Source organism: Schistocerca piceifrons, chromosome 5 (assembly GCF_021461385.2).
Source record: "Schistocerca piceifrons isolate TAMUIC-IGC-003096 chromosome 5, iqSchPice1.1, whole genome shotgun sequence".
Classification (NCBI taxonomy): domain Eukaryota; kingdom Metazoa; phylum Arthropoda; class Insecta; order Orthoptera; family Acrididae; genus Schistocerca; species Schistocerca piceifrons.
The window spans coordinates 154,654,679-154,680,717 of NC_060142.1; the positions used below are offsets into that span (position 1 = coordinate 154,654,679).

At 42.2% G+C, this 26,039-nt stretch overlaps 1 protein-coding gene across 1 annotated transcript in view; it reads right to left on the reverse strand.

The window, feature by feature from the left end:
- Positions 1 to 26,039, reverse strand: part of LOC124798822 (SET domain-containing protein SmydA-8-like) — a 92,267-nt gene that overhangs the window by 16,779 nt on the left and 49,449 nt on the right. Inside the window, exons 6-7 of the mRNA XM_047262351.1 lie at positions 14,206 to 14,301; positions 7,640 to 7,725 (exon numbers count right to left, since the gene is read on the reverse strand). Coding sequence (XP_047118307.1) covers positions 7,640 to 7,725; positions 14,206 to 14,301 — 182 coding nt within the window. The remainder of the gene's footprint in view (positions 1 to 7,639; positions 7,726 to 14,205; positions 14,302 to 26,039) is intronic.

Sequence of the window (26,039 nt, forward strand, 5' to 3'; positions counted from 1 at the left end):
TTAGTTATGTTGGATTGATAACGCAGCTGGCCGCCGTGGCCAAGCGTTTCTAGGCGCTTCAGTCTGGAATCGCGCTGCTGCTACGGTCGCAGGTTCGAATCCTGCCTCGGGCATGTGTGTGGTATCCTTAGGTTAGTTAGGTTTAAGTAGTTCTAAGTTCTAGGGGACTGATGACCTCAGATGTTAAGTCCCATAGTGCTCAGAGCCATTTGAACCATTTTGTTTTGTTCTGTAGTTCACGCATCCCTCATCAGTCAAAGCCTTAAAAGCAGTCTGCTCTGAGAGTGTGATTTTCTGCGCAGACGTTGAAGCATTTTCATGCAAAATTGCCTCTGCTTTAATTGCAGAGAGCGAAAACCTTTACGGAGCGAGGTGGAGCAGTGGTGAGCACACTGGACTCGCATTCGGGAGGACGACGGTTCAATCCCGCGTCCGGCCATCCTGATTTAGGTTTTCCGTGATTTCCCTAAATCACTCCAGGCAAATGCCGGGATGGTAGCTTTGAAAGGGCACGGCTGACTTCCTTCCCCGTCCTTCCCTAATCCGATGAGACCGATGACCTCGCAGTTTGGTCTCTTCCCCCAAACAACCCACCCCAACCGAAATGCTTTCGGATTCTGGATTACATGAACATGTAAATTCTGACGTACTTACAGAACTGGAGCTATCAGCGGTTTTCACAACAAATCTGTCAAGAATTTCAGCCATATGAACAAGCTGTTTCTATTCTGGTTTTCGTCTTTTCCTGCGCTAAGCATCAGATTCGGTCCTTAAAGACATTGCGTATGAGATAAACTAAGCAAAAATACACTCCTGGAAATGGAAAAAAGAACACATTGACACCGGTGTGTCAGACCCACCATACTTGCTCCGGACACTGCGAGAGGGCTGTACAAGCAATGATCACGCGCACGGCACAGCGGACACACCAGGAACCGCGGTGTTGGCCGTCGAATGGCGCTAGCTGCGCAGCATTTGTGCACCCCCGCCGTCAGTGTCAGCCAGTTTGCCGTGGCATACGGAGCTCCATCGCAGTCTTTAACACTGGTAGCATGCCGCGACAGAGTGGACGTGAACCGTATGTGCAGTTGACGGACTTTGAGCGAGGGCGTATAGTGGGCATGCGGGAGGCCGGGTGGACGTACCGCCGAATTGCTCAACACGTGGGGCGTGAGGTCTCCACAGTACATCGATGTTGTCGCCAGTGGTCGGCGGAAGGTGCACGTGGCCGTCGACCTGGGACCGGACCGCAGCGACGCACGGATGCACGCCAAGACCGTAGGATCCTACGCAGTGCCGTAGGGGACCGCACCGCCACTTCCCAGCAAATTAGGGATACTGTTGCTCCTGGGGTATCGGCGAGGACCATTCGCAACCGTCTCCATGAAGCTGGGCTACGGTCCCGCACACCGTTAGGCCGTCTTCCGCTCACGCCCCAACATCGTGCAGCCCGCCTCCAGTGGTGTCGCGACAGGCGTGAATGGAGGGACGAATGGAGACGTGTCGTCTTCAGCGATGAGAGTCGCTTCTGCCTTGGTGCCAATGATGGTCGTATGCGTGTTTGGCGCCGTGCAGGTGAGCGCCACAATCAGGACTGCATACGACCGAGGCACACTGGGCCAACACCCGGCATCATGGTGTGGGGAGCGATCTCCTACACTGGCCGTACACCACTGGTGATCGTCGAGGGGACACTGAATAGTGCACGGTACATCCAAACCGTCATCGAACCCATCGTTCTACCATTCCTAGACCGGCAAGGGAAGTTGCTGTTCCAACAGGACAATGCACGTCCGCATGTATCCCGTGCCACCCAACGTGCTCTAGAAGGTGTAAGTCAACTACCCTGGCCAGCAAGATCTCCGGATCTGCCCCCCATTGAGCATGTTTGGGACTGGATGAAGCGTCGTCTCACGCGGTCTGCACGTCCAGCACGAACGCTGGTCCAACTGAGGCGCCAGGTGGAAATGGCATGGCAAGCCGTTCCACAGGACTACATCCAGCATCTCTACGATCGTCTCCATGGGAGAATAGCAGCCTGCATTGCTGCGAAAGGTGGATATACACTGTACTAGTGCCGACATTGTGCATGCTCTGTTGCCTGTGTCTATGTGCCTGTGGTTCTGTCAGTGTGATCATGTGATGTATCTGACCCCAGGAATGTGTCAATAAAGTTTCCCCTTCCTGGGACACTGAATTCACGGTGTTCTTATTTCAATTTCCAGGAGTGTATTAAATAACTCTAAAAATGCGTATAAACGTGATAGATAAACACCGTTACTAGGCAGTGTAGAAACATTTTAGTTGACATAGTAGAAGTACTGAATGCGAGGAGACAGCCGAGGCTGCAATAAATAGCGGTACATACAAATGTGCAAGTCGGGACAGGACCGGCAAACGGGACAGGACGTGCGCAATAAGCCCTCTAGCTAACCAGAAAGCACTGTACGAGGAAAACCGATAAGGGAACGGCGCCTACACGTCGCCACCAATTTCGTTCCCATCTATGTTAGGTGCAGGGCTAGGCCATAAATGTAACTGTCAAAGTGGGGGCTCTAGATGGCCAAGCGTTTAGAAAAAAAAATAGCAGTTTGGGAGCGGGTCGGACGGGGCATCAGTCATATATCTTACCGTAGTTTCCATGCAGCGGTTGGCCCAGTGGAAAGAATGGGCTGTTTTTATTTTGGGTTTTTTGTTACACTGCAAACAAACCAAAGTAATGCTCTATGTATCACATTTATTAACATTTTCATAAAAGGCATGAAAAGGAAAGGCAAAGGGAAACTTGGGACAGAAAGTAATTTTGAAGGAAGAGATTGTAAGGTGTAGACGAGAATTTCGTATATAGAATAATTTACGTTCATTATTTCCCAGTTTATGATTTACACGTGCTGGAATGATATTCACTCGGTTTAAATTCACAAAAAGTTATTTCTGATAGCAAAATTTGGCAGCAAAATAGCAGTAAAGTATCATTTCGTGATTTCTTGATGAGGATAGCTGGTGATGTACAGTACAGTGGCATGTATTTTGATGCAGTCTTCTCGGGATGTGATATCTCTCTCTCTCTCTCTCTCTCTCTCTCTCTCTCTCTCTCTCTCTCTCTCTCTCCCCCTCCCCCTCTCCCTCTCCCCTCCCTCTCAACAAGACCAGTTTCTGAAGCTTTTTGATCAAATTCTTTGCATGACGATAAAAACCGACATCGCAGTGTCGCACTAGCGGAGTGCATTGGCAGGGATCACGTTAATATTTCTACATGGCTATCCTTTATCTTGAAAAATCTCATCGTATAGTTGTGGAATTTTTTGTGCCCTCGGCACAAGTCGGTTAACAGAATAAATTTGTTCTCCTGTAAGTAGAGTTTCATCATATCAGAGTCAAAACATGTCTGTACAGGGTTGTTGTAAGTTTTCCAGATTTTGATGAAGTAAAGACATAACAATGGAACCATGAAACAAGCGGTAGCTCTTGTTTCGCGCATGCGCCGCCACGAGCGAGGGTTAGGACGACCCTCACTTCCACGACTGAAAATAAAACAGCTGTCGAAAAAACATGAGCATGTTACATCAAGAATGAGATTTTCACTCTGCAGCGGAGTGTGCGCTGATATGAAACTTCCTGGCAGATTAAAACTGCGTGCCGAGAGCTAAGCCATTTCTCCGCAATATCCTTTCTTTCAGGAGTGCTAGTTCTGCAAGATTCGGAAGAGAGCTTCTGTAAAGTTTGGAAGGTAGGAGGCGAGGTACTGGCAGAAGTAAAGCTGTGAGGACGGGGCGTGAGTCGTGCTTTGGTAGCTCAGTTGGTAGAGCACTTGTCCGCGAAAGGCAAAGGTCCCGAGTTCGAGTCTCGGTCCGGCACACGGTTTTAATGTGCCAAGAAGTTTCATATCAGCGCACACTCCGCTGCAGAATGAAAATCTCATTCTGGAAACATCCCCCAGGCTGTGGCTAAGCCATGTTTCCGCAATATCCATTCTTTCAGGAGTGCTAGTTCTGCAAGGTTCGCAGGAGAGCTTCTGTAAAGGTTGGAAGGTAGGAGGCGAGGTACTGCCAGAAGTAAAGCTGTGAGGACGGGGTGTGAGTCGTGCTTGGGTAGCTCAGTTGGTAGAGCACTTGCCCGCGAAAGGCAAAGGTCCCGAGCTCGAGTCTCGGTCTGGCTCACAGTTTTAATCTGCCAGGGAGTTTCATGTTACCTCAATTATGACGCGGGCTCTGTGCAAGCCTTGAAACTGAATTTTATTTTATGAAGAAAACCGTACCTTACAATTTGCCACCTAAAAATTTTGTGCTCGGAGCATCCGGCTCACCGCCCCCCCCCCCCCTCCCCCTTAACGTACGCCACAGGCTGTATCGCAGAAAGCTTCTGTCAAAAGTAATTTCCTCGAGTGGACACTCTATTGTAACCAAGACCTCATACTTTATGTTTACGTTAATATTAATCCAATAAATAACTAACACTCTTCGGCAGGCTGCCGACTACACTTACAAGCATTTATATTCCGTGCATTACGCAATGTCTTCACTGCACAGGTTGTTTCATAATTCCTATTAGAGGCGTAATAGACGGGACTTAGTAGAGAAAGTTTTGATAAGCAACCCATGTCCAGAAATGTACCGTTTGAGAACGAATTAACTCTGATGGTCGTATCACTTTCAAACCTCCCGCTTGACAGTACGCACATAAACTAAGCAGAGAATGCCGTCATGAGTTCCTGTTTTAATTGTGACGTCACATATCACATTCCGAGGCCTACGAAAAAGACAGGTCGCGGTGCGTACGTCACGAAGGTAGTCCTGCGCTCGCTCGCTCAAATCTGCAGACAATCTACGTTTCTACACCTGTTAACTCGTAAGTAGGTGTGTCCGTACAGACGAAAACTGAATCTGCTGGATCCGCTATTATGGAATCTTACTGTTGTTAGTCCTATAATAATGAGAAGTCCATGGGCCTACTTATAATTTGTTACGGCTGTACTGGCGGGGAATAAAATAAAATCATACTAAAATGATTATCAGTTGCATAAGGCACCACTTCCAGAATGTAATGAGTACTGTTAAGCAGAAGAGACTAAATGTTATAAACAAGCCGTTATACCATTTATATCGATTATTGATCTTAAATAAAATTTTGCTGTAGTACTGTTAATCAGTAAGACTTCATAATAGCAGATTCCAGTGGAAGATGCAATTCTAGTTAGTACTTACACGCCTAGCTGCGAGTTAACAGGTTTAGAAACGTATTTTGTCTGCTAAGCTGAGCGAGCGAGCGAGTTCTTGACTACCTTCGCGCCGCGGCCTGTCTTTCTCGTGGGCCTCGTCACTTTCGTCGGAATATAAGAACTGCGAGAAACAGCCACGTTCGCAAGAAGGAGCGGTGACTGTCATGCTCCACGGACGCACCACGCTCTCAATTTTGAGGAGGACGTCTTTCTTTACGTAGAACAGAACCCGACGACGAGTACTCGAAAAATTGCCCATACTGTGGGCTTCTGCAGAGCACACAATTCAGAGACACAGAGACAATCTGCACAGTGTGCGTACCGTGAAGCAGGAGACTGGGAATTGAGCCGATCTCCAAACTTATTTTACATCCAAACGGTACAATTTCAGGCATCGGTTCCTTGTTGTTGTTGTCTTCAGTCCTGAGACTGGTTTGATGCAGCTCTCCATGCTACTCTATCCTGTGCAAGCTTCTTCATCTCCCAGTACTTACTGCAACCTACATCCTTCTGATTCTGCTTAGTGTATTCATCTCTTGGTCTCCCTCTACAATTTTTACCCTCCACGGTGCCCTCCAATGCTAAATTTGTGATCCCTTGATGCCTCAGAACATGTTCTACCACCTGGTTCCTTCTTCTTGTCAAGTTGTGCCACAAACTCCTCTTCTCCCCAATTCTATTCAATACCTCCTCATTAGTATATGATTTACCCATCTAATCTTCAGAATTCTTCTGTAGCACCACATTTCGAAAGCTTCTATTCTCTTCTTGTCCAAACTATTTATCGTCCATGTTTCACTTTCATACGTGGCTACACTCCATACAAATGCTTTCAGAAACGACTTCCTGACACTCAAATCTATACTCGATGTTAACAAATTTCTCTTCTTCAGAAACGCGTTCCTTGCCATTGCCAGTCTACATTTTATATCCTTGCTACTTCGACCATCATCAGTTATTTTGCTCCCCAAATAGCAAAACTCCTTTACTATTTTAAGTGTCTCATTGCCTAATCTAATTCCCTCAGCATCACCCGACTTAATTCGACTACATTCCATTACCCTCGTTTTGCTTTAGTTGATGTTCATCTTATATCCTCCATTCAAGACACTGTCCATTCCGTTCAACTGCTCTTCCAAGTCCTTTGCTGTCTCTGACAGAATTACAATGTCATCGGCGAACCTCAAAGTTTTTATTTCTTCTCCATGGATTTTGATACCTGCTCCGAATTTTTCTTTTTTTTCCTTTATTGCCTGCTCAATATACAGATTGAATAGCATCGGGGTGAGGCTACAACCCTGTCTCACTCCCTTCCCAACCACTGCTTCCCTTTCATGCCCCTCGACTCTTATGACTGCCATCTGGTTTCTGTACAAATTGTAAATAGCCTTTCGCTCCCTGTATATTACCCTTGCCACCTTCAAAATTTGAAAGAGAATATTCCAGTCAATATTGTCAAAACCTTTCTCTAAGTCTACAAATGCTAGAAACGTAGGTTTGCCTTTCCTTAATCTTTCTTTTAAGATAAGTCGTAGGGTCAGTATTGCCTCACGTGTTCCAATATTTCTACGAAATCCAAACTGATCTTCCCCGAGGTCGGCTTCTACCAGTTTTTCCATTCGTCTGTAAAGAATTCGTGTTAGTATTTTGCAGCTGTGACTTATTAAACTGTTAGTTCGGTAATTTTCACATCTGTCAACACCTGCTTTCTTTGGGATTGGAATTATTATATGCTTCCTGAAGTCTGAGGGTATTTCGCCTGTCTCATACATCTTGCTCACCAGATGGTACAGTATGGTCCGGACTGGCTCTCCCAAGGCCGTCAGTTAATAAAACTTTATATCTATTAAGTCCAGCCTACCACCCTTAGAGGCCTGTAAAAGGAATTGTGAAACACCCTTATAATCAACCATTTTTCGGGCATGCATCCGAGATGTTCTTAATTCCTGTACTGATATTTCGGCTGACAACCTTTTAGCCATTCTCAGGGTGATATGCTTGCAAAATACTTAAATAACTATACACTGTTGAGTAAGCGCTCATGGGTCAGAGATATCACTGTTGGTAACCATGATTGACTGCTGGAGCGTAAGTCGTAGACAAAACTTTATGCATCTAAGAGTAAAACAAAGAAACACACACTGTGTGTGTTTGTTTAGCTAGTGAGTAATCCTCGTATTTACGAGTATTGTGTCACATGGTAGCTTCTGTGATCGATACATCATTCTTGACACAATCTGAAGGATCCTAGATCAGTCACAAATTTCGGCGCCCAACATAGCCCAGACCACATTTTTTGTCCATGGGTCTCCTATCGTACATGTTATGATGTATTGATTGTGGGGAATTACAAAAAGAAGGAAGCTGGCTAACTTGGCTGTAGTGACCCGCCGGCATGGCATCTGCAATCAGTGTCCGCACCTGGGCGTGTAATGCGGCATCAGCCTCCCGCTGTTGTCTCCTCAACTTCTCTTCCAGGGTGCAGCTCAGCTCCAGCATCAGCAGACCTGTAAGTGGGAGAGGGAAAACACAGTAAGTACAGTACTCATGTTCCAGGAACACCAGGCGAAAGTAATTATTGCCTGGATTTTATGCGATGTTAAAATACTAGTACTTGAGTCATCTCAGCACTATTGTAAAAAAGTCCTCACTTTGCAATACAGAATGCTGTCTGTTCTCAGTGATCTTACACTCGAATCATTTGTGTTTGTCACAGTGTTATTACCTTTTAACGTCCTTTGAATGTACCTACCTTCGCTACTAGTTTTTTATGTTGTGTTTGCTAGTTTAGGAAAACAGGCGCATGTGATGATGACGTAATACATCTAAATCTGTGGTAAAAGAAAGGAAAATTTTACAATCAAAGAATCATTTGGATCCCACAAGTTCTTCAACAATTTGCCGCTGCGTACTTCTGTATGATTATGTTGCACTCCATCCTCCAATATGTCGTGGTCGTGGGTTACAGACTTCAGTACGCCACATTTTAACTGAATTTATTTCATTTTTAGACAAAGGAGACTGGGGATTATTTTACCAATTAATCTGCCCTCTACGTCAGCAGACAGTGAAACTAATGTGACAAGAATTCGAAGATTTTCTAAGGCGCCTTGCTCCCTAAACAATTACGGAGAAGTTTTTAATGTTATTAGGGTGACTCGCTCTTCCTGTTTTTTCTATAAGTGAACAGCCGGCCACATTTTCCAGAGTTATTTTTGTAACCTTTATTACATAATTTACACTGTGCAAAAGGAAAAACAGGATCACTTTTTTAAATCTCCGTCGTATATTCCCAATGCCATGTAGAAGTTTGGCACTTGGTTCAAAGGTGCCTACAGCCTTCCTCTGTAATGGTGCAAATGTGTGGCGGTCTACATCATCATCGGGATCGGCGATGCTTGAAACAGCAAGGCGTCCACACCTATGGAAAAGAAGGCCATGATGTCACAAGGACGCCAAGTTTCACCAGAATTCTGCCTACCGCCACTCGGAAGTTTCGTGATGGGAACGTCGTCGCACTTCTGCCCCTTACCCATGTCTCACCCTTCTCTTGACGCCTCTGTGACAGAGGTCAGAACCGCGACGCCCGGCGTGTAAATCACTTGCTTTTCTGATAGGTGGCCGGGGTAAACCTTTCACAAACACCGCCGCTCATAATCGACACGAAAAGCACTCAGGATGTAGCGTAAAAATATCTCCGCCCGATCAGGCCATGAAGGCCCAACGGTACCGACCAGCCGCCGCGTCATCCGCAGCCCACAGGCGTCACTGGATGTGAATACGGAGGTGTTAGTCAGCAGACGGGATGGTCACCCATCGCTCGACAGCGTTTAACTTCGGTGATCTGACGGGAACTGGTGTTACCACTGCAGCAAGGCCGTTGGCAGGAGGTAGCGTAAAGGGCGGCATTAAATCCATCCCTTCACTTGGTGCATTCATTCGTACATATTTCGTCATCCAGAATGTCAGTTGGCAGTGTATTGTACAGCGGAACGATATTCTTGACAACCTTCAACCCTAATGACACCCCCCCCCCTCCGCCCCCTCCTCCCGGATGACTCAATCCTTCTCTGAGGACATCCTGAGGCTGCAACCCCTGCTCTGGTGTTGTCGTCGGTGGGGTGTCACATTTACAGATCCATGAATAAAGCGACAATAGATCCATCCAAGACCGCCGGGTGCAGCAACACCCTCCGTACCACCAGCGCACCTTTGTCGAGCACTTTAAAAATACACCTGTACAGAGACAAACCTTGACCAGTACCTAGACTCGTGCACGCAGGCAACTATTTCGACATCCTTCAGCTGCCGGCCGGTGTGGCCGAACGGTTCTAGGAGCTTCAGTGTGGAATCGCGCGACCGCTACGGTCGCAGGTTCGAATCCAGCCTCGGGCATGGATGTGTGTGATGTCCTTAGGTTGGTTGGGTTTAAGCATTTCTAAGTTCTAGAGGACAGATGACCTCAGATGATGAGTCCCTTAGTGCTCAGAGCCATTTGAACCATCCTTCAGCTGAGAGGGGTCGCTGCGCAAAAGCCTGTTTGCAAGTGTGCGGAATCTGAGGCGTCTAAAAACTGATGCATTAAAGTTCTCGACAAAGGTGTGCGCGTGGTGCCGAGGGTGTTGCCGAACTGGAACGTCTTAGAGGACCCTTTTGCCCTTCAATTCACGCGTGTGTCAATGTCGCACCTTCCGTGATCGCGTCATAGGAGGGTGCGAAACAGGAAGGCTTAAAGAGTATAAAAACCAACAATTGGAAGAAAACAGTCCTCGGTCACTATTTTTAACGAATTAACCGGGTTTCAACACTGCTTGGAGTGTCTTCCTCAGAATTTAAATCAAAGAATTTTCTATAACATTCTGAGGAAGACCCTCCTAGCAGTGTTGAAACCCCGTTAATTCGTTAAAAATAGTGATCGAGGGCTGCTTTCTTTCAATTGTAACTATTCACGGTCTCTGAACGTGCAGCCATGTACAAAATTTTGAGCATAAACACCCTTTGTTAATTTCGTCCAATGGTGTTGCTCGCCACCTACTGGTTCCACCACGTATACAGAGCAACTCAGATCGCGTACACTGAGGTTGCAGTCCCACGATGTCCTCAGAAAAAGGCTCAATTGCCAACAGTGTCAAACTTTTTCAACAACGTCATTCTGCTAATGTCGCTTTGGATCGCAAAATGTGTATAAATGGACACCCTAAATGTATGGATGATTTTAATGACGCCTTGTATGTGTCGATTCTGTGTGGCAGTATGGCTGAAACGCTTCCTCGCCTCTCGTAGCAAAACCGCTTGATTTCAACTCTGGACGTCGGCGGTTCTGACCTCAATCACTGAGGCTTGAGATGTTTCTAAGAGTGTGAGTACCTCGACATCGTGTGACACATCCACGATGACGTGGTCAGAATTGTGGTGAAATCTGGTGTTGTTGTAACATCTCAACCCATCTTATAGCTGACATGAACTTTGAGCTGTGGTCTTTTTTTTCGCAAGTGTAGACACCTTGATGTTTGGAGCGTCACCGAGCCAAAGGGTGACATCGCACGGCGCCACACTTCTGCATCACTACGGAGAAAGTTTATAGGCATCTTTAGATAAATTTCAAATTTCTGCATCGGAATGGAGGAAAATGACGGAGTTACAAAGAAGTGACACTTTAATTCTTTTGGAAAGTGTAGCAATAGCTTCAATAGTACATTGTAACAATTTATATTCTGCGTAGTTTTATTCTGTTGGCTACATTATAGTAATTAGGATTGGTTATCACATTAACCGACTTACTACTTTATCTAGTTTTCAGATTATATTCTTTATATCGATATTTTAGTCATACCTTCTTTGACAGATAGCCCCGCGATATTGTATTGGGTATAGGCGGTGCTGTTAATCACTGCTGTTACGTAGGTATCGATCTTTGCATGTCCATGTGACATAGCTGGATGCTATCATTTTCGTAAACGGATTGCGGTGTAGGCGGTGTGTAGTCCTATGTATTGAATTATAAATGGAATTAAACGTTTCTTTCTTGTTATTTATGTACTATACATTTTCATAATTCGGTCTTCTGTCTGCTTTTTGATAGGTTTTCCTTTGATGCTGCCTGGATTGAATTTAGCTACAATATAATTTCTGATTGTTTTTCATTATTTGTTTTATGCATCTGTGTATTGTCCTGGTGGAAAATTTCAATAAAGTTGCTCATGTACTTCCAGTGTTTCAGGTCGATTTGCTCATTCGTAATTTTGTGAGGTTAGTTGTGTGAACGACGGTTGGAACTTAAATAGTGACAACTGTTTATTCACAACCGATACAAGAAAGTTACATGATTTTTTGTGTTACAAGATTGTTTAATTTTTTACTAATAAGGTATGTAGCACTATATGTGCTGTGTACTACTAGGCGAACAGGAGATATAAGATTCGCATATTAAAGAAGGTACAATTTTAGATCGCAAACTCAGTCGTGTAAAACAAAATCATCATTGTATCTTAAGTCAGGAATACAAGATTGTGATAAATTCTAATTAGGTCTGATGAGTAGAAACCTTACCATTAGATGCCAAGAACACATTAGCGACAGTAACAGCAATCCATCTACTTTTTTTTTCTACCACTTAAAGGCCGAACAGCACACAGTATATACAGGAAGCTGTCCAAATTTTACGCATAACATCAAAAGGACCACTAACGAGCATTCTTAAAGAGATGGAAATCTATGTAAATACGAGCGTTGGTACTTAAATAGTGGCAACTATTTATTCACAACAGATACGAAAGAGTTACATGTTTTCACCTGTTACTGTCCTTCAAAGTAGTCACAAGCGTTGTGTAGAACCCGTTACCAGCGATGTGGAAGGCGTAGTATACCGTTAGCAGAGCCTGTTCTGTTTACGGTGCGAATGGAGCGGTCTACTGCCTGTCGAATCTCTGGAACAGTTCTGAAGCGAATGCTACGAAGTGGTTCCTTCATCTTCGGAATCAAATCAAAGTCACAAGGGCTTAAGTCCGGGGATTATGGTGGATGGTACACTACTTCCCAGTCCCATCGACCAAACAGAGCAGCCACAGCTGGAGCTGTATGCGCCCGCGCATTGTCGTGCAAAATGATTGGTGGGTTACGCAGAAAGTGTCGCCGCTTCTTTCCCAAAACTGGTCGCAGGTGATGCTCCAAAAATGAACAGTAATATTGTGCATTGATGGTCTGCCGTGGAGAAAGGTAATGCGTTAGGATAACACCATCATAGTCGCACACGGGAATCATTATAACTTTAGACCGCTCCATTGGCACCGTAAACAGAACAGGCTCTGGTAACGGTATACTACGCCTTCCACATCGCTGGCAACGGGTTCTACACAACGCTGGTGACTACTTTGAAGGACAGTAACAGGTGAAAACATGTAACTCTTTCGTATCTGTTGTGAATAAATAGTTGCCACTATTTAAGTACCAACGCTTGTATTTACATAGATTTCCATCTCTTTAAGAATGCTCGTTAGTGGTCCTTTTGATGTTATGCGTAAAATTTGGACAGCTTCCTGTATATACTGTGTGCTGTTCAGCCTTTAAGTGGTAGACAAAAAATAAAATAAATAGATGAATTGCTGTTACTGTCGCTAATGTGTTCTTGGCATCTAATGGTAAGGTTCCTGCCCATCAGACCTAATTAGAATTTATCACAATCTTGCATTCCTGACTTCAGATACAATGATGATTTTGTTTTACACGACTGAGTTTGCGATCTAAAATTGTACCGTCTTTAATATGCGAATCTTATATCTCCTGTTCGCCTAGTAGTACACAGCACATATAGTGCTACATACCTTATTAGTAAAAAATTAAACAATCGTGTAACACAAAAAACAGCAAGAAAAATTGTAAATGAGAAAGACGACCTGAAACACAGGCAGTACATATGGAACTTCATTGAAATTATCCACCAGGACAATGGACAAGTGCATAAGGACAAATAATACGAGGCATCCAGATATTACATTAGAACTAAATTCAAAACAAGATATAAATTCGAAAAACCGGTACTGTAACCATACATCAATGTTGGCAAACCTGTCAACAAGCGGATAAAAAGACAAACGTATGAAAATTTAAAAAAATGTGTAGCACATAAATAACAAGAAGGAAATATTTAATTCCTTTTATAATGGAATATAAATAAATATATAGGACTAAACACAGCCTATACCGAAATTCGTTTACGAAAACAGATTACAATGATAACATCAAGCGATGTCACATGGACATGCAAAGGTCGATAGCTAAGTAACAGCAATGATAAACAGTACTGCCTATAAGGATACAATATCGCTGGATAATCTGTCGAACAAGCTACAAAGAATATAATCTGACAACTACATAAAGTAATAAGTCAGGTAAGGTGGTAACCAATCATTATTACTTGAGTACCACCAGAGGAACGTAACTAACAAGCAAACAGACAGTGACAGAACCACTGATATCGCGTAGATGTCAAATCCGTCAGACGTATCTAAAAATGTATAATAACGAAATCCATTTAATAATTACCTATAAAATTACAAATAATGTAGCAAAATTATGTACCATTTACTTAGAGATAGCCTGACGATGCCATTTCTGCCGGAACAGGCATATTGTAAAATAAAAGCAGTCAAACTTAGCACTGGAATTAAAAATTACAATTACAATACAATTAAAAATTACAATAATACACTTTAACAATAATAAAGTCTAAAATTTTACGCTCTCCATGACTGTGTATGTACTTGGTAGGTGAGTATGTGATTAAAGGGGAGAGAGTGATTTTAAATGGAATTCTGTCTCATTCATTTGTATTTTTAACTGTTTTAACGCTATTCCCTCAGGCTCTTTTGAGCAACGGCGCTCTTGACTTCGTTGTTGAGAGCCCTAAATCCACTGACACTAGTGTAAGATCTATGAGGATTACAATAGATTAACAGCTGTATATGTGGGAAAACCGTGACGCAACTGACCTGTTAGCCTAGTGCGACCAGCGCGAAGCTGCCGTAACAGCGCCAGAAGTTCACCGCACGCCGCCTCCTTCCAACTCAGCTGGTCATCCGATAGCTCTGTAACACCGCGTTCCAGCCACTCAGCACTTTGCGCGGCTTAAGTACTCTTTATTGTGCATTTTTTGAAGCCGATTGCCAAGTACTGTATTTCATGAATGCAAGACACGCAGATTTCTATAAGTTCTTCATCACCACTATCGATTTTGGTTAATAACCATCAACACAGTGTGTGCAAGGTGCAAAAAAGGCACGAAACAACCATAAATGCATAGGATACAGTTAAGTGTACGTGAGTTGGTATAATCTAATACTTCAAAAGTTCATATATTATTTTCTTATCATATCACGCCATATAAAAAAGACAAGATACTATCACAGCCTCATCAGTGTTGCTGAATGTCAAATGGACAATCAAACATCTGTACTCAACAGGTGTTCTGTCACACGTGAGAGTGCAGATATCATCAGCTAATTGTAAACAAGCAGGAATCAATCTCAAGCAAACAAAAAGCAATGATATTGCTGGTGCTGCTTCGTGCATTTAGTGTTGAAAGTTACTAAATCACGTTACAAAAAAAAAATCTATTCTAGACATAGAAATGGGTTAAATATACACTACAAAAGTACAAGTCAGTTTTCCAATGAAAAAAGAAAAATTTGTAGCGTTTCAGATCCAATAGTGTAAAAGCTAAAAGTGCAGTAATATAAATCGGCATATAAGTGTTGATAATGAAAATATGTAAGGTGTGTGTAGTAACATTAGATAACGATATCACAGCTATATTAATATTTACACATACATATGTGTGTGTTTAATCATATCATCATAGAAACAGCTTTTGAATGTAGTTGCGGAAAAATTATAATCAATGCAAAACAGAGCTATCGTTCATTTTATCCTTGGTGCAACTGATATGCAAAGTGAGCAGCTAAAACTGCCCATCAAACAAAAAAAAAAGTATCTGAAGCTAAAATACTAAAATATTAGTATGAAGCAACCATATCTAATTTTAAATTTATAATATCTAGCATAGTGGTGGGTAGGAACCATGATATATGTGCTTGTGTGAGAAACAGAACTGATAATTAATTCACACAAGTGTTAACTGTGGCATTAGTATCTTTCATCACTGAATGTATGAAGTAGTACTAGCTATATCTTTATTTAGTTCGTTATTTATAACATACATTTATCGACGGTTACTCTTTATTTCGTTTCCAATTAGCTGATGACAGCTGCAACTGCGCTTTCATGTCTGACACAAAACCTCTTGAGTAGTGATTTCTGTTTGTTCAACCGATGTTCAGCAGTTCTGTTTGGGCCGTATTAATGTTTCAATTTTGATTAGCATGACATGACATGATATGTAAATAACATATGAACATTTGGAACTACTAGGTTATGCTACCTCATATTTAATTGATTGTACTTCATGCATTTCTGGTTGTTTCATTTTTTTGCTATATACAGGTAGGCCTACTGCGATGATAGTTACTACCCGAAACCATTAGTGATAACAAAAGACATATACAAAGCTGTGTGTCATACATTTCATTAAAAAAAAAGTTCTTTATTGACATTTGCTGTTCATACCATGCAACTAGCAGATTGTGTAAGGACACAGAGTGCACATAATAGCATAACTAGGGCTAGGAATTTTATGACCTAAAATTACCATAATATGCACAAAAAGTACTTTATTATGATCAAATATAGAAATATGCGCAATAATAGAAGATATGACCTAACAATATTAAATGAGGTAAAATTTACGTTGTAAAATAAATTAGAGAGTTTATGGTAATTAACTGTTTATTTCAGAATACAATGCACATGAGAATCACGCTAAAATAAGGCGTTATAATATGCTTTGTGTGCTTTTCTTAAATCATCGTTTTGACTTCAATTTACGAGGTTTGAGTTGCAATATACAAAGAATGCCTTACCCAAATTTTCAAATAAAAAAGATTTCATAAGTCAGCCAATAAAGCTTTACACTTCGTAAAACTTTTCTACTTCAGATGACACAAGAGAGGCATATTTAAAATGATGACTCTAAGTGTAAATGATTAGGAGATAGCTTTTCGCCTAACAAAATCACTGATATGGAAGTGTGTGACGCCCTTCAATTTTTTTTAACTTCTTTTCCATTTTCTTTGATATTTCTGTTCCGACTTTGCTACAGCTTCTAATTTATTCACAACTTTTTCACTTGTTCTGTTTGCTTCACTACTGGCAGTTCTGATTATGGCAGGAAGAATAAATCTAAAATGTGATTTTGTTTACGACGATTGGCATAAAATTTCAGGATTAGACATTAATTCTTGGCCTAGTACAATTGGAGCGACTTCACTGATGTATGTGAATCAATGATGCTTTTTACAACGTACAAGTTCTGGCAGCAATAGTTGCAGGCATCAGTCCAAGACCCCATGTTGTCAGATGGGAGATGGCGACAAGAAAAAGTCTGGAGCTAAACAACTTAAATGCTCGAACACATGAAGGGACTTCCAAAAATACCTTTTTGACACACCCAATAAATTTGTCAGCATCTCTGGATTTACCGCAAATTTATTCTGCAACTCTGGGTAAGTCGTGAAGTAAACAAGTCACATGTACCACTTAACTTTATAATGCTTTTAAAATATCGTCGGTTTTCCCCATATGAGGCGCAGCATCTGTAACATACGTTACAAAGAATAGTACATTAATGCCGTGGGGTCGTATGGAACCCATAGATCTGTCGAACAACTTACTAATGGTGGAAAAACCTGCTCTAAATGTTCACAGTTCATTAGAAATTTTTCGCCTAGACCATATTTTTCCAAAGTTCGCTGAATGACATTTTCAATATATTTTCCCACAGAGTCTGTTAACTGACACGCACATTTTGTTATTTGTAATCCGCTGTCTGATTTGTTGTATTATTTTTTCCCTAGCTTCGGCTGACATAGCCCTTTCTTAATGTGAAAGAATCAGGAAGAGATTTGCCTGTGTATTTTTCTAAGTTTGGATTGTTTAGTTCAGTTAATGGAACGTCATCACAAAGGAAAGCTGTGCAAAGTTCTTCACAGGAGATTGGTAGGATTTACCAAGGGGCACTGGCTGCAGTTTTTTTTTTTTTTTTTTTTTTTTTGAATCCGTTGCCCGTTGCATTCCAAGTCTGTGTTTTTCTGTTTGGCACGTGGTGCTGAACGTTAAATGACAACAGAGTATTTTGACATCAGTCGCAAATACTTTCTCATTATATTGAGACACAAACTGTTGTAATTTTACTTGAGTACTTTACTTTACGCATTTTTTAACCAACACTGCACATGCTCCAGACTTCAACAAGATTGAATAAGACAATGAGACACTTGTCTTACCATTTTCCAGAAAACAAAATGAGATGCACAGTTCTGAGAAACATACATGGAGGAAAGAAACCGCATTAGAAACGTTTTTTACTTCTTGAGAGATGTAACGAATGTGACCATTTATTTGTACTCAAATGAAATTGTTGCATAATCTTTTGTTTATGCAGTGTCTTCCATAAGATGTGGCAGGGCGTAGATACGACATTATCACTTGACAGGCAGTTCGGGAGATGGTGCTGAAGCTCTCCGTGGAAATAAACAGTCAGTAGAATGAATAGGTTAGAAACTAATGTCCTCCATTCGGCGTGGAAGAGAACCCACAAGATTATCAGGCATTCCTTATGCAACTGAAGCCACACACTGATGATTAGGTCACGTAGAGCTACTAAATTGTTTGGATGTTTACTGCTGCGCCTCACCCGCTGCTCCAAATAGTCTGTCATTGCTATGGGATCTGGCTGATTTAGCGGACTAATCGAGGTGCAATAGGCTGCCTGACTGTTCATCCAGTCGTGGTGTATGTGTGCAGATTGTGAAAAATGCTATTCTCATCTTCGAAAACGGGATGTACACACCACATTCGTCGTATAGAAGAAAGCACAAGTCTTAGTCACCGATAATGTTGAAATAAAGATCCTGGTCGAATTTCATGCTGACCTGAATGAGTGCTCCGAAGTCTTGGTTCAAAAAATACCTCCAAAACATCACAGAACCAGGATCCGCCTGAACTACAATTTCCACACGTCACGAGTTGAACACATCATTGGCTGTCGGTGCACTCCGTACTTCGTATCATCTGAAAAAAAACTCAAACTCGCAACTCTTCTGGTAACAGTACACGCTCCCAGTCAACTAACGTCCAGTTTCTGCGATGTTTGGCCCAGTGAAGCCGTGTGGCTTAATGTATCTCTGTGAGCGATGGACCTTAGCGAGATACCCGTCTCCAAATGTCCATCGTAAGCAGTTCGCTTCGCAATGTTCCTCGGAGACTAGTTGACACGGATCTGCATTCATTCACAGCAGCACTGCCTGTGAGCTTGAACCCGATTCTTGTTAATAAAGCGTGACCGTAGTCTCGGTGTCCATGTTTGTTAGGATCTTTTTTACGACCACTGTTTTTATGCCAAGTTATTTGGATGCTATTGTTACACCATTCCTTATAGATAGTTCGGATATTCCGAGCTGAAATACCACTATATCCATAAACTTCATTCACGGCGGGGTTACAGACCATTCTGTCACGTTCCAAGTCGACCCATCTTATTTCGCTGACTTCACACAACTGATCGGCACATACGCACCACTATTCTTACTAATAAAGGAAATAAATTTTCTCAATCTGCGATCATTGTGGATATTTTGTAAATAAAACGATGTAGAACTCTTAATACATTACTTCATTTATAACGTCGTCTCTGCTACTACCATCATCAGATCCAAATTTAGACCTTGTAAAACAACGTTTATTGTCAGTTTCAATGATACCTGTACTGAAGCGGCTCGCTCCACTTGGAATACATAGGTTTTATTGAAACTGACACCTAACTTTGTTTTACAATGTCCAAGTTTGGACGTTATAAATGAAGTATTACAAAGCTACCATAAATGATTCGTTCGTTTTCAAAGTTCTGTGTTATCTAAAATATTACATATACACTGAAGTGCCAAAAAAAAACTCAGATAGGCGTGCTTATTCAAATACAGAGATATGAAAGTAGGCAGAATGCGGTGCTGCGGTCGGTTACGCCTATGTAGGACGACAAGTGTCTGACGCAGTTGTTAGACCGGTTACCACTGCTACAATGGCAGGTTATCAAGATTTAAGTGAGTTTGAACGTGGTGTCATAGTCGGCGCACGAGCGATGGGATGCAGCATCTCCGAGATAGCGATGAAATGGGGATTTTCCCGTACGATCATTTCACGAGGATACCGTGAATACCAGGAATCCGGTAAAACTTCAAATCTCAAATTTCGCTGAGGCCGGAAAAGATCCTATAAGAACGGCACCAACGACGACTGAATAGAATCGTTCAACGTGAGAGAAGTGCAACCGTTCCGCGAATTGCTGCAGATTTCAGTGTTGGGCCATCCACTGTACGTTCCGACGGACTTGGGAAATTCCAGCAGGACAATGGGACACCCCACACGTCCGGAATTGCTACAGAGTGGCGCCACGAACACTCTTCTGAGTTGAAACAGTTCCGCTGGCCACCAAACTCCCCAGACACGAACATTATTGAGCATATCTTGGATGTCTTCCAACGTGATGTTCAGAAGAGATCTTCACCCCCTCGTACTCTTACAGATTTACGGACAGCCGTACAGGATTCATGATGTTAATTCCCTCTAGAACTACTTCAGACATAAGTCGAGTCGGTGCCACGTCATGTTGCGGCACTTCTGCGTGCTCGCGGTGGCACTACACGATATTAGGCAGATGTACCAATTTCTTTGACTCTTCAGTGTATAAACGTGACTGATGCACGAACACAAACGAAGATTCACCGGATTTGCATTATGTTCGTCAGCTGTCGATATGAGTGAACTGCCTTGACAAAATGCCAAAAAAGCGAGGAAAGAGGTTTGGTGTGTTCGAATATGCGAGACGCTTGTCAGTTACAACAATCCAGCGTGGAAAAGAGAATCCCCATATAAACAGAACATTGTGAGTTGATATCGGTTGTTTAGGGACAGCAATTGTCTCTGTAGACAGCTGCCAGATGCAACCTTGGAGATGGCGAGGGAAAGTTTAGTATGGAGTAAAAAAGAAAAAAAGAACAACATACTGACTGCGTGCGAGAGTTACAAACGGAAGATTGTGGCGGGTGCCATCGATTTTATGCATCGCAATGCAGGAAGCGCTCGAGGATGAACACGTTTTTATTTTGTAGAAGACTGTCTTTTCTTATTTCTGTAAGTCTGTTGAGTATCAGAGACTACCGATAGAATGGAGTGACGTTCTGTACCCATCATTCAACTTAACACATTCGCTAACTAGTAAGTTCAAGGAAAAAATATAAGTTACTCACTTAAAAAGGCACTCTGGTTATTGTTAGTCTGTATGTGAGACCTTTGTATGTTGCATTTGTGATTGTTTCCACAGTTGACTACTGTTTCCGAGAACATCATGTTCGAAAGCGGCGGAGAACTCGCTTGCTCGACCGTCCGCATCGGTTGATTGCATGTAGTCGTGAAGATAAGGTGGCTCTGTTTCCTTGGTACCCCAGTTCGCCTGACGTATTGCCTTGTGACTTTTTCCTTTGGGCGCACATGTAGGACCGTGTTTATGTACACCTACTGCCAAGAACACTGAAACAGCTCAAAGACCTCTTCAATACTGCTGTGGTGACCATTGTTGTTGCCACATAAGCTCTGGAACGAATCTGGCTACCGCTTGAACATGCGTCGTTTGAGTAGAGGTGCAAAATGTAAACTTGGTGAGTTTGAGTTTCTATTGATGCATCAATGATATTTACACATGTAATGGTGTGGAAACGAACGAACCATTTATATTAGTCCTGCTTATTGAGCAAGCTAGACAGCTTTACTCGCAAAACACCAATTTTCTCAACACGCTGCTGAGGGTTACATAACTACTTGGTACCACCCACAGGGTCCAAAGTAACCAATCTGCCTTTTCGAGGGAGTGACTAATGTTTTATCGGGTGACTTATTATGCAGCGAATTTGTTAAGTTGAATGATGGGTACAGCAGATCACTCCATTTTCTTCGTCATCTATGATACTCAACAGGCTCGCTGAAGTAATCGAACCTCGTCTGAACCAGCAATAAGCCTACTCAGAACAGGCTAACATTGCCATATCACAGGTACTAAAACTAAAACTACGCATCGAGGCTAGAATTATCTTCATAGATTTATCAGCTGCTTACGACACTGGCAAACTATGGTTGCTGTTACGGAAAGTATAAGCACTAACTAAAGATTATGGCATGGTACAAATGGTTCTGAATCTCCTCCAAAACAGGAGATTCTTTGTAGACTTTCACGAAGAAAAAAGCTGATAGAGAACACAGGAGAATGACTTTCCTCAGGATAGAGTTACTGGTTTTCTACACTTACACCAATGTCTAACCGCTCGCAGAAGGCACTCAAAGTTTTGTAAACGCAGAAGACTGTGTCATTGCATCCCAGGCAAATACCTTTGAGACAAACGAAAAGAAGCTATCAGAAGCCCTTGAACAACGGACATTCTGCTACAAGGAAAACCAACTCAAACCTAACCCCTCGAAGACCCAAACCTGGGGTTTTCGCATAAGGAATGTACAGACGTCAAAGACACAAGACACGTTGGTGAGGAATACCGCTAGAGCATTTTCCAACCGCGAAGTACATGGGTGTCACTTTAGATAGTGCACTCACTTAAAGGGAACACTGCCTGCAGACGAAGCATAAAGTAGCTGCTAGGAGCAACATTGTGCGCAAACTATCAAGCACTGCATGGAGTGCACAACCCAAAGGCAGTAAAGATTTTAGCTTTAGTCACGTGCTATTCTACTGGAGCTTACGCATGTCAAATGTGGTGTAGCTTTAGCCGTGCCAAACAAGTGGACATGCTACTCAGTGAATCACGCCGCCTCAGCGTAGTCTATTGGAGACCAACACACACCGACAACCTACGCTGTCTAGCCGGTATTGCTCGCCCTAGTATCAGATGCGATGGGGCAAGAACGAGAAGAACACATCACTCACAGCTACGACCCATCGCAGTTTTGGATACGAACCAGGCTTCCCCCCGGCATAATCGAGGAAGGGTTTGTTGCACACGACAGAAAACTTCACTAATACACCGCAACAAACCAGTGTTGAAAAGTTCCACGAAAAAGTCCACCACTGAGACAGATCTATACAAAGGGAAGAACTTCCCCTAGGACACACAGAAGAGAGTGACATATGAAGATCTCTGAACAGACTGCGTTCTGGGGTTGCAAGAACCAAAAGTAAAATGAACAGATGGGGTTTATGAGATGAACCAACACTGCGCAATAGTGGACAACAGCAGGCTACTACCTACAATACACAGTACGAGATATGACCAACCATCTGCTTTTTTGAGGAGGTTGAAACGTCTCTGTAGAGTCGTTTCATAAGACGCTTGTCTCACTGGATTCTATGTATCCTATTCTGTCCACCACCTGATTGCGCTTTAATTTATTAACTCTCCCAGAGAGACTGAACAATCAAACTAAAGCTTATTAAATGATATTATGTTTGATTTTTTATGATCCATAGGAAATCATGACCTGTATTTATTACGTTTTCCCTTTACCCTACCTTATGTGTGCGTGAATGTGACTGAATGAGTGTTTTTACGTGTGGTTTCCGGTTTCTTTCGTGGGGGACGCTGAGTTGGTTGTCGTCTGCTAGGAGCAGGTGAGGTTTGCTTCTCGTTTGAAGGGTAGCACAGGATAACCAACTTAGGATCCCAGTACATGGACTGAGAAGTTTACCCCTTTTGGTCTGAGGTTGGTTTGTCTGTCAGGCTGGTGGCGGAAGCCTACCCCTCTGGTAGCTTCCGTTGCACCGGTAGTTAGGCGAAGCTCGGTGGAGAAAGGACACTCTGCAGCTAGCGGTTGGAGAGTACAGTTATTCTCTGAACTAGAGAAGGTTTTCTGCTGACAGGAAGTAGGTCGAATTAGAACTTCCCTATGTTAAACTCATGGAATATTTAAGTACTTCAAATTAACTGAAGCGTGTGTAGTTAAGTATTTTCGGAATGTGGCATAATTATTTTGTTAAAAAATCGGCGATGATGGTGGTTGAAATTAAAAGTGCGGAAGTTGCTTTGTTCTTTTCGGACATCATGATGTACAATTTCTAGCAGTGAATATTTTTAGGAAAAGCTAGTCAGTATAACTTTGGGTGAACATGAGAATAATAGTGTTTTCAAGCGAGTGTGATTTTTATTGTTCTTATTTTCTTTGTTTTTGTGGAAGATGCTATGGTCTCTTTGTGTTCGTCTTGTACCTCGTGTTTGTTAACCGACGATCCTTCTGGTCCACTACTGCACTGCAGTAGGTTTCCATATTACCAGTTTAATTGTTTCGTGTGTTATAATTTCAGTAAAATATCAGTTTTTCGTGTGCATAGAGGAAATGTTTGCAACGGTTTGTTTCTGAACGGACCACGTGTAAGTTGAAACGGTTGGGGGGGGGGGGGGGGGGAGAGTGTTTTGCCTTGCGAAGTTAATTTTATTTCGTGGTGGCAGAATCATTCTGGTATTGCACCATTAAAATTTCTTACATTTGTGCTTGGTTTAATGTCTAATTTCTGAAGAGTTAACTCGTAATCAAGTTTACCACGTGCTGAAGTTCGGCCGTTCGTAAGCGGCAGGCGCTGTTTCCATGTTGTATATCTACTCTACAAAACCTTGCGAATCGGATAAACCTCTTTCCTAGCTAGTGCATGAGCATAATGGTGGTAGGTATCTCTCTGAACTATTTCTGTCTTGGGTATGTAGATGGAATGATTGAATTATTGTGTTCCACTTCCCTTTTGTGCGTTTTTTCCTTTCTAATTGCGCTATTCTACCATTTTTTGGCGATGTTACTTAAAATCCGTCTTGATTGCAATTTTTTTTTTGTTTATATGACCGGTTTCGGTTCATTCAGAACCATCTTCAGATCTGATATTTCAGTTACAGGAGTAACCCGTCCAAATCCAGCAACTTTCATATGCTGCGTCACATGAACCAAAACCGGTCATATGAATAAAAAAAAATTTGCAATCAAGACGGATTTTAAGTAACATTGTAAAATCACTGATTGCTGCTATCCCATAAGACATTATGTCTATTTTTGCAAAATTTTTTGGCGAATTATTTTGTTAAATTTTTATTCAGACAACAGTCATGTGTATTCATAGGATGTGCATCAAATTCAGTCATAAAATAAATGTGCTACGTAAAATATAAATTCTCCGTCCTTTGTCTTTCTCATTGATGCTACTTTTCCAATTTATATTCTATTTCCTGATTTTTTAAAGGTTAATCTGCGTGCTTGTGATGAACAAAAATGGGGAAAAAAATTAAAGTGTACGGGTGTACTGTCTCAAAATTAAGGAATTCCCATTTAATTAAACAAGCTCATTGATGTACGACATAAAATTCTGTTCATCTTGATATTTTCTTTGAAAAATTTTGCATTGATATACTTAAATTCTTAATTTAATTAAACTGATAATTTCCAGTTCGGTCTTTTCTTAATTGTTACGAAGGGCTTGCGCTGGTGGTGACCCTGCAATTTTAAATTTATAATTGCACTTGTGAGGTGGCTTAACCAGAAACTGCGCACAAGTGTTACATCTCCATTACTCTTGGTACGTAACGTATGTCTAGCCTTGGCTACGATCCGTTTACAGTTCTACATACATACTTTACAAGGTTATCTCAAATGTGCTAGGTGTGGCCAGATTTTGTTCCAAATTTTCTTTTTTTATAACATTACCGCTGCATGTACAGGGTTGGACAAAAATACTGAAACACAACAAACATAAAACATTGCCATACCTAATACGGTGCAGGAAAATCGTTGGCATTGATACCAGCGTTCAGTCGTCTCAGAATAGATACGTACAGGCCCTGCATGGTTTTCACGGGAATCTTATACCATTATTCCTGCAAAATAGTGGCACATTCAGGTAACGATGATTGACATGGTTGGCGACCGCGCAAGCTTCTTTGCAAAGCAGATCACAAAGGCTCAATGATATCGAGATCTGGTGACTGTGGTGTCCAGGGTAGATGCGACAATTCATCCTCGTGCTCACAAAACCAGCCCTGGACGATGTGAGCTGCCTCAACAGGGACCCTGTAGTCTTGGAACACTGCATCGCCATTGGGGAAAAATATGGTACCTAATGGACTTGATCAGCCAAAATGCTCGCATAATCATTGGTAGTAATGTGACCTTGCAGATTAACCATGGGACCCATGAAATACCAGGGTATGGTTGCCCAAATCATCACCGAATCAGAACCATGTTTCACTCTTGGCAGCAAGCAGTCTGTATGGTAGGTTTGGGATGAGGTACGCCAGACGTAAACTGGGTCAAAAGTGGAAAACAGTGTGAAACATCCTATGAAATCACTTTATTCCATTGCTATATATTCTAGTTTTTATGGCTTCGGGGGCACGTTTCACTGATGAGTGGTTTTGGACATCCAGCTTGTAGTGTGTCTTGTAATGTCATTGATTTTTGGACTGTATTGTATTTGAAAAAAAAAATATTGCGCCCTATTTTGGGTAAATCTAACAATAATACGCGCATAATTTGTAAAAGGTAATACATCTCCGAGGGACATAAGCACTCTTTGGATTCCAGCATCTACTCAGGGTAATGACAGTTTTGCGAAGAAGAGAATTAAGTAGACTGACTTCGGTCTGAGAACTGTAAGAGGATAGTCGATGTATCAAGA